Raw genomic sequence first — 9,399 nt, 5'->3', positions numbered from 1 at the left:
GACGATTTGGAAAGCCAGCAGACGGAGAAGCTGGCGGACTAGTGTCCTAAGGAACCATCTTTCCTGAGTTAGAATTCAGGCTTCTTTTATACCAAAAGGGGAGGGGTTGTGGCTGGTTGTTGCAGATCCCTTGGTACTGGCCAGACTCAGAGGGGTGTGATAATCCTTTGTTCTTGCAGCCGTCCACGGTTGGTCTGGTCATGATGTTCTCGTAAACCTTCAACAAGTTCTGCAACTTTTTAATCTCTATACAAATGAAAAGTGTTATGCCTTTAAAATGCAAGCCTGGGAGGCAGAGCCTTGTGGAAGGACTATTATGTGTATTTCAGGCTGTGGACAACGTTCTTTCTCCGTTTGGTAACACAAAGGTGCAGAGCCAGCATGATTAAGCACAGGCAACAACACAACCGTTAGAGTTAAAGGAATAGATCCAATATAGAGCCAGGTTGTTCTTCTGTGTTACAGAACTAGGGTTATGGGTTTTGGAGAGTAACATCTCCAAATGTTAGGTAAAGTACCCTTCCTATTAGAGCTGGGAACTTCGCAATCAACATAACTTATTATTGATATGCTAACCCTTATCACTTGGCCAAGGCAGTGTCTGCCAAGTTTCTCCACTGTAAAGTTACTTTTCCCTCCTTTCCATGCTGGGCTGTCTTGGAAGCAAGAGATAATCAAGGTGGGGTGGGTGGGGCAGAGATTGAGCCCCATCTCCTGTAGGGAGGCGTATTTACATAAACGACTGGAATTTTCCTGTTAGGCTGATCCTGGGACACGTCCGCCAACAGGGACTGCAGGGTGAAGTGGGGCTGGGCTGCCCTGCAACGGGCTCAGGGTGGACTGCGACCCGAGGCAGGGCGGGGTCGAGGCAACTTCGGGCAGGAAGTGGGGGAAGGTCCGGGATTGCGAGGCCCAGAGGCGAGGCGGAAGCTGGCGGGCCAAGGCGCGGGGTGGAGTCCGCTCTGGGATGCGCGCACTTGGCGGCTCCTTCTCTGGTGGTACGGAAGGACTGCGTAGGTCGGCTTTTCAGAGCGCAGTTCCCAGTCCACGGACCACAGGGTTTTCTTCCCCCCGGCGTACCGGTCCAGCTTTGGGGCGCTCTGACCCCACCCGGTTTTGGCGGTGGCGCCTCCGAAACACAATGCGCATGCGCACGCCGAGAGGCTGAGAACCGCGGCGGAAAGAGGGCTCCGCCTGGCGACTGAGAGCGTGGGTCAGTTTGGACTCGAGGCGGGCCTGGCGGCGCTCTATCCCTCCCCCTGCTGCTGTGGCTCGCTTCTTTTAACTCGCGAGCATCTGGCGCGCTGTTCTGGGTTTCCACGTGGGCCCGCCCACCGCCATCTTGAAGCTGCGCCAAGGTGAGCGGGTCGAGTTCCGGGGCTGGGCCTACCGTTGCCCAGGTAACGGGAACCTGCTCCTGCCGGAGCTTTCCATATACTTTAATTTTGGGGGCTCAAAAAGAGAGCTGAGTTCGGATGGCCTACCCCCGCCAGGCCTGGCATGATGCTGCTCATTACAGTACCCCTCCCCCCCGTTATCTGGGAAGCGTTCATTTAGCGAATGTCGACCCGAGAAGCCGCTGTGCAGGCGCGAAGGACCCTAAGGTCGGGAGTTTGTAACTGGTCGGGGTCTGAGCTCGCCCCCTGCCCAGCCAACCCGGCGGCCGGAAAACGGAGGGGGCGGGGGAGGGGCGGGGTGTGTCGCAGCTGCGGGGCGGCCTCACGTCTAGGGGCTGAGGACTGGGGGCGAGGACAGTGCGGCCAGCCGTGCTGTCGCCTTGGCGCCACGTGCGCAGCTCGCTCGCCGGACCCCGGGACCCGCGCGCGGCCGGGCCGGGGGTCAGTGTGGTCGCGTCTCGGCCCGTGCGCGGGCGGGGCACTGGGGACCCGGAGGGGACGAGCCGCCGGTGGCCCTGGGACCGGACTTGCCAACTTCGGGTCGATCAAATAGTGAACCTTCCAGTGCTGGGGTGGGATAGTAATAGGGCTTGGAGTTCGTGTCTTGTTATTAATTTCAGTTCGGTAGCTTTTAGTGGTTTTAAAAAAAACAGTGGTATGGTTAAAATGCACATATATATGCACTTAAGTAATATTCATATTATGTCACTTATGTACTCATACATACATAAGGCACGGACTAGGAGGATACAGAAGTAATAGTGAAAGTCCGCTCCCCGTGCATATTTTTTAATATCCTTCCTTAAAGCCTCTTGTTTTATAAACATAAAATGTGCACCGTATCAGACTCATAAGGGATCATTGAATTTGTTCTGCAACTTTATTTTTTCATGTAATATATCTTGGACATTTTTACATCTTAGCGCATACTTGCTATTAATGGCTTCATATAGTAGGCCACTCCATTATCTGATCATGCTGGTGTGTTTAATAGATTTCATTTTTATATTTCCGAGGAAGTAACGTATAGAAACTGTAGTCATTTTAGATTTTCTTATCATCTCTTTGTTTTGTCTGCTCTCTTGGCTCTCATTTTCTCCCTAATCTGTGGCAAACCCCCGCTTAGTTTATATTTATTTCAGGATGCTGGTTTTAAGGACAAATCATTATTTACTTCACGCTGAAAGAGGATTTGGTTTTTTCCTCTAAGACTTCCTAGCAGATGGGGGCTTCAGGACTACTGTTTATTCAAAGTACAGATAGGTCGGTGCTTAGTAAGTGCTGTTTATCGTTGATGTACACGTCACCAAAGCACACAATTATGAAATCAGTTATGAGGATTTCTATGATTAATCAGCATGTAATAGGACCTCAAGATAAAACTGTTTTAGAGGGACCAATATAATGGGCATTCCATTACTGTGCATGATTTAGGTCAGAGTATAAACAATTTAGATACAAAAACACTCTAGAGAAATGCTGTACTAAATAGTTACATTTGTATGTTTAAATCCTTATAGGTACAATCAACAGTGGTTATCATACAGCTGGAAAGAAGGGCAAAGCAAATGCTTTTTATTTTAGATTGGGCAATTAAGCAGAAACTGCAGTTTTAGTATGAGGAACGGAGGTGGAAGAACAAGCCGAATCAGAAGACGAAAACTCTTCACAAGTTCTGAATCAAGAGGAGGTACAGTTTTGATTCTTTTGGTGCCAGTGATGAAAAAAAGGAATCCTTTGTTGATTGCTGTTAACACATAGCTTTTCTCAAAGGCACACGAGCAATGTTAAATTTATTTATTTTTGGCTGCGTTGGGTCTTCGTTGCTGTGCGTGGGCTAGTTGCGGCGGAGCGCGGCTTCTCACTGCAGTGGCTTCTCTTGTTGCGGAGCATGGGCTCTAGGCACACGGGCTTCAGTAGTTGTGGCTCGCGGGCTCAGAGTGCGGGCTCAGTAGTTGTGGTGCACGGACTTAGTTACTCCGCAGCACGTGGGATCTTCCCGGGCCGGGGTTCACCCTTGTCCCCTGCATTGGCAGGCGGATTCTTAACCACTGCGCCAGCAGGGAAGCCCATGAGCAGTGTTCATAGAGAATACTTCTTAAAGAATATTCTTTTAAATAGTGCCATTATATTCTTTTAAACCCTTGTAGAAATACAGATATATTGCTTCAACTATGTCTTCTTTGGGGATGACTCCCAGGTTTCTGTTTCTGGTCCTGACCTCTCTGCTGACCTCTAGCTACCTAAAGGATATTAATATTTGGATGTAAATTTATCACTTCAAGTTCAGTGTAACCCAGTCTGAACGAGATACCGTATGTGAAAGTGCTTGGACCACTGGAGAGTACTACATAAATGCAGTTGTTATTTTTCATAAAAATTAATAGCAGTCCTCCTAGCTGACCCCCAGCATGTCAGCACCATGGAGGTAATCTTTGACTATGTATCCTTCTTTGCTCTCCGGAGCCCATGTCCTGCGAACTCTCACCTGGCCTTTCTTAGGTTCACTTCTCCCTCTCTGTTCTACCCAGAGATGACTTCAGCCAGCTCTTGGCTGGTTCACCACATTCTTGTTTTCTTCCCTGCTGGTTGTTCCATTTGTCACTGTCAGTCTAACTTTCTTAAGGGATGTAGCCTTTTTGGTATAGGAGCCTCCAGGATCCTCATTCTCTCTCTCTCTTTTTTTTTCTTTTGGGCCGTGCTACACGGCATGCAGGATCTTCCCCAGCCAGGGATTGAACCCGTGCCCCTGCATTGGGAGCACAGAGTTTTAACTACTGGGCCGCCGGGGACGTCCCCCTCATTCTCTTTTGTGTGCTCTCTGAATTCCTGCCTGACATCAACTGCCTTTCTAAGTGGCTCCCCCGCCCCACTCCCTGTGTTGGCAGTATGTTCTCCACTCACCATTTCCTGAGCACACCTCCCACATTTCCACCTCTGCCATTCCTCAAAGTCCTTCTTCAGCCAAAACATCTTTCTTCCCTTCTCCTTGCTTGTTCAGTTTCTCTCTAACCTTCGAGGCAGAGTTGAGGTCTTATGTTTTTGGTGATGCAATTTCCAGTTCTCACTAATGTCACTGGGTTATCATGCTTATTGGGTATTATTCTTTAGGAGCTATGGTTTTCCAGTTGTTTTTCATGGAAGTCTTGTTTCCCCAACTAAAATGTTAACTTTTTGAGGGTGAGGAACATGTTGAACGCTCTCCACAGTGGTTTATAGTGCTGGCAGTGTAGTAGTTGCTTATTAAATGTTCTTGCTGTAAACTCTGTTCTCTAGGTTGTGATAACGTATTTTAGCCTTAGATTTTGGAGCATGTATTTTTTTAGAAAACACTTTCATTGAAATGTAATTGACATACAATGAATGTCACATATTTAAAGTGTATAATCTGATAGATTTTGACATACAGTAAGCCATTATCGAAATCAAGGTATGAACATATTCATCACCCCAAGAAGTTTCCTTGTTTCCCTTTGTAATCCTTTCATCTTGTGCTCTTTGAACCCCCCCCCCGCCTCCATCTTCAGACAGCCATTGATCTGATTTCTTTCACTATTGATTTGTTTTATAGTTTTCTTTAATCGTATAGTATGCATTCCTTTTTATCTGCCTTCTTTTACTCAGCATAATTACTTTGAGATAATTCTCTGTTGTGTGTATCAACAGGTCATTCTTTTTTATTGCTGATAATATTCCATGATTTGTTTACTTCAATTGTTCCAGCAGTATTTATTGAAAAAACTATCCTTTCTCCTCAGAATTGCCTTTGCATTTTGTGAAAAGCCAGTTATCCACATATGTGTGGGTCTGTTTTAGACTTTCTTTTCTGTTCTATCGATTTCTTTGTCTGTCTTGATGACAGTATCACACAGTCTTAGTTACTGTAGCTTTATAGTAATAAAAAGTTTTGAAATCAATATTTCGAAGTGGTTTTGGCTATTCTAGGTTCTTTGCATTTCCATATGAATTTTAGAATCATCTTGTCAATTTCTACAAAAAAGCCTGCTTACATTTTGATTTGGATTGTATTGAATCTATAGATCAATCTGGGGAGAGCTTGACTTCTTAACAGTATTGAATCTTCCAACCCATAAGTAAGATGTATATCTCCATTTATTCAGATTATTGATTTGAGATCTTAAAAAAATTAAAAAAAATTTTTAATTGTAATAAAATTACATGTAACATAAAATTTACCATTTTAACAATTTTTAAGTGTAGTTCAGTAGTGTTCAGTACATTCACATCGTTGTACAACCAGTCTCCGGAATTCTCTTCATCTTGCAAAACTGGAACTCTATACCCATTAAATAATAACTCCTCATTCCCCTCTCCCCCTAGCCCCGGCAGCTACCACTCTACTTTTTGTTTCCATGAACTTGGCTATTCTAGATACCTCATGTAAGTGGAATCATACAGTATTTGTCTTTTTGTGAATGACTTATTTCACTTTCAGTAATGCCCTGAGGATTCATCTATAAAGCATGTGTCAGCAGGATTGGTTCCTTCTGAGAGCTGTGAGAGAAGGGTCTGTTCTAGGCCTCTCTTTTTGGCTTTGTCGTTGGCTGGCTGTCTTCTCCCTGTGTTTCTTCTATCATCTTCCCTCTGTTCTTGTGTCAAAATTTCCCTTATTATAAGGACATCAGTTGTACTGGATCCAGGTCCACCCTGATGACCTCATTTTAACTTGGTTACCTCTGTAAAGACCCTATCTCTAAATAAGGTCGTAGCCTGAGGTACTGAGGGTTAGGATTTCAACATATGAATTTTTGGGTACACAATTCAACCTATAATAGATGTCTTTTATTTATTTTTCTTTGCCTTTTGCACTGGCAAGAACCAGTGTAGTGTTGAATAGTAGTGGGGAGAACAGACATCCTTCTGTTCCTGATCTGAGGGGGAAAGCACGTAGTTTTTCATCTTTAAGTATGTCAGCTGTAGGTTCTTTGTTAGATATTTTTTGTCGTGTTGAGGAGGTTCCCTTCTATCCTTGTTTGCTGGGAGTATTTATCAGGAATGAGTGCCAGATTTTATCCAATGATTTTCCTGCATCCTTGAGATGATCTTGTGGTTTTTCTATTTTAGTTTACATTATTTGTGCATGTTTTAAAATTTATTCCCTTTTATGATATGACTGTCTGAGACAGTTCATCAGAGATTTACTTTTTAAATGGCAATCTGATTATATAGTGATTTTAATCACCAGTTTTTCTTTCGTCTCTTGATTAGTGAATGAGAGCTACAGGCCTGAATTTATAGAGCTTAAGAAGTGGCTGAAAGATAGGAAGTTTGAAGATACAAACTTAATACCTGCTCATTTTCCAGGTAAGGTCTGACGTTCAGCTCTCACGTGAGAGACATATGGGCCCAGGTGGTAGGAAAGCAGGGGTGATTCTTGCAGGTGGGCTGTATTCTCTCTGGGGGCATATCATCTCCTCAACCCGACAAAAAATATCTACCATCTTCTGTTGTGTGGCAGCCTTCCTGCCTTGTAGGTGTAATATTTACTTGACCTTATTCTAAAAATGAGTTTAAGTGGCTTGTGGAGAGAAATTCCAAAATGGTGAAATAACATTAAAAGTTAGAAAGGGGAAATGAGAATAGAAAAATAAGACGAAGGCAGGGATAAGGATAACACATAAAAGCCATGATTATGAAATTTCGTACCCCTGTCAGAGGTGAGCTACAGATTTGACTCATCTTTCCAGCAGCCCAACGTATATGGTCAATTAGCTGAATCTTAGTGTTCTGTAAACCCAGCTAAATTGTTTACTCGTCAGAAGTACAGGTATTTCTGGAACTTAGACCTGAGGGAAACATCTTCACTGGGCTTTTCTGGGAGGACATTGTGTAATGTGGGGACTGGTGTCCCCATCAACCTGCTTATGGTGATTTCATGGGATTTTCAAGCCGTGCGGGCTGATGGGATTATCCCTTAGCTCAGGAGCATCGCCGTAGTTTTCTAAGGGGAGGGGTTCCAGAGAACCAGCAGAGGTGCTTGGTCCCTGGGGGTGGCTCCAGGAGAGGAGCCCTTAGGGAGGCCTCAGCGGTATTGCCCCCCGAGTGTTGGAGGAGGAGCCCCTGTGTGGCCCTGGCGTCCACAGTCACCTGAACAGGGGTGGGTGAACTTTCTCTTCTGGAAGGTGAGGAGCTTGTTGTGAAGGTTGGATTAACATTGTTTTCTGAAAATTGAGGAGCTTGTCATGGAGTTTGGGTTAACGTTCTCTTCCGGAACATTCTCTCACAGAAGTTGGGCAGCTTGTTATGGGCTTGTGCCTGCATACAAGGTGACCCAGCTCTGTCCACAAGTGGGCTTGAGGTAACCACAGAGAGGACCACCTGTCTCTGTGCTACAGATCTGCTGTAGCACAGAGACAGTTATGTGCTGAGGGCCTTGAAGTTCTGTATCACAGGGCAGGTGCAGACATTTCCCTTTGTAGAATATTTAGATCATATGCCTCTGAATGCTTCCCTTGGCGATTAAAATGAATTCAAGTACCCATTAGGTAATTTAACTTTGAGCAAACTAACTTCCTTATATATCACCCAAGATAAATGGTTTACCATGTGTGCCCCTGGTCCAGTGAGGCGATGTGTGTAAAGTTGTTCCCTATGTGTCAGTTATACATGATGACTTTGGGCTAAAATACTTGATTTGAACCAACTTCTATTAGGATTGCTCCTTCTTTATGATGGTGAACCATATTTATCAGCCTCTAACAGAATGTTTAACTTTCTGTTTTTGTTGTCAAGGAACGGTCAGTAAAAACCATACTCTTAGATTTTACTGGATGGAGTTCTTTATGAGATGATCAAGGGAAAGTAGTGTCAGGAGTGGACTTGCTGTGCCTAAGGCCTGCCTACTCCTCGGGTGTCACTTTGCCTTAAGAAGGGTAGGTTTAAAATTGTCAAGCGGGAATTGGCATATGGTTTCAATCGAATGCCTGAAAGTAAGTAATCTGTCTATGGTTTGGAGCAGTGAAGAGTTAGCAGTTTTAAAAGTAGGAGCAACTTTCTCTGGGCCCACCTCCAGATTCCTGGTCTTGGAGGAGCTAAAACAGAGTGTTTTGGCAGTGATCAGAACCCAGTACTTACAGTTCTGGGGTCAGGGAAGCTTCTGCCTTAGCTCGGGCTGCCATAGCAAATTACCATGGACTGGGTGGCTTCAAACAGTCATTTATTTCTCACAGTTCTGGAGGCTGGGAAGTCTAAGATCATGGTGTGGGCAGATTCAGTGTCTAGCGAGGACCGATTCCTGCTTTGCAAATTGCCATCTTCTTGTTGTCCTCACGTGGTGGAGAGCTGGGAGCTGGAGCAGGCTCTCTTGTCTCTTCTTATAAGAGCACGAATCCCATTCATGAGGGCTCCACCCTTATGACCTAGCCACTTACCAGAGGCCCTACCTTCTAAAGCCATCTCACTGGGGGCTGAGAAATCAACATATGAATTTGGGGGGACACAAGCATGCGGTCTGCAACACCTTCCCTAAGTGCTTTCTATATCTTCAGCTCTTAATCAGTGTATGATAGGAGAGCATGCTGATGGGAGTCTGTCAGAATGTACAGAATTCTGGGGAGTTAGTCCTGGTTTGTGGCAAGGCTCCCAAGTTGCAAGCAGGATTCAGTCTTTAGACTCTGACCTGATTTATGCTTTGGGAGCTGACCCTAGTATTTCCTTTTAATGCTAAAAGCACTGTCCAAATCGGGGCCTCCCAGGTAGATGGATGGTAGCAGAAATTATAAGGCAGGTAGAAGTCTGTAATAAGATCCTCATGGCCACTTGCTACACCTTGCCTTAGTAAGTGCAGGTTACTGTGATCTGCTTTCTGATCTACTGAATACTATGTTGTAGATATATAGGTAAAGTATCTTCCGGATTTATTCGACATGCCAAGTTCTGTTCATGTGTGCTCGAAGAGAAATTTCCACTTAAATTGGCACATGAATTTTTTTTTTTTTTTTTTTTTTTTGGGTAAACGGGCCCCTCCCCCTGGGGCCCCCCC

General features: G+C 44.9%; 1 protein-coding gene across 3 annotated transcripts in view; it reads left to right on the top strand.

Moving 5' to 3' along the window:
* Window positions 1–940: 940 nt before the first annotated feature.
* Window positions 941–9,399, top strand: part of SETD4 (SET domain containing 4) — an 87,889-nt gene continuing 79,430 nt past the window's right edge. For all 3 annotated transcript variants that reach the window (XM_024758304.1, XM_024758303.1, XM_024758305.1), the window contains exons 1-3: window positions 941–1,358; window positions 2,918–3,087; window positions 6,627–6,722. In XM_024758304.1, the coding sequence (XP_024614072.1) occupies window positions 3,015–3,087; window positions 6,627–6,722 (169 nt within the window). In that variant the 5' untranslated portion in view covers window positions 941–1,358; window positions 2,918–3,014. The remainder of the gene's footprint in view (window positions 1,359–2,917; window positions 3,088–6,626; window positions 6,723–9,399) is intronic.

Source organism: Neophocaena asiaeorientalis, unplaced genomic scaffold (genome assembly GCF_003031525.2).
Source record: "Neophocaena asiaeorientalis asiaeorientalis breed wild unplaced genomic scaffold, Neophocaena_asiaeorientalis_V1.1 scaffold45, whole genome shotgun sequence".
NCBI lineage: Eukaryota > Metazoa > Chordata > Mammalia > Artiodactyla > Phocoenidae > Neophocaena > Neophocaena asiaeorientalis.
Note: the sequence above shows the minus strand (reverse complement) of the source record. Positions and strands in the feature narration are given on the sequence as shown.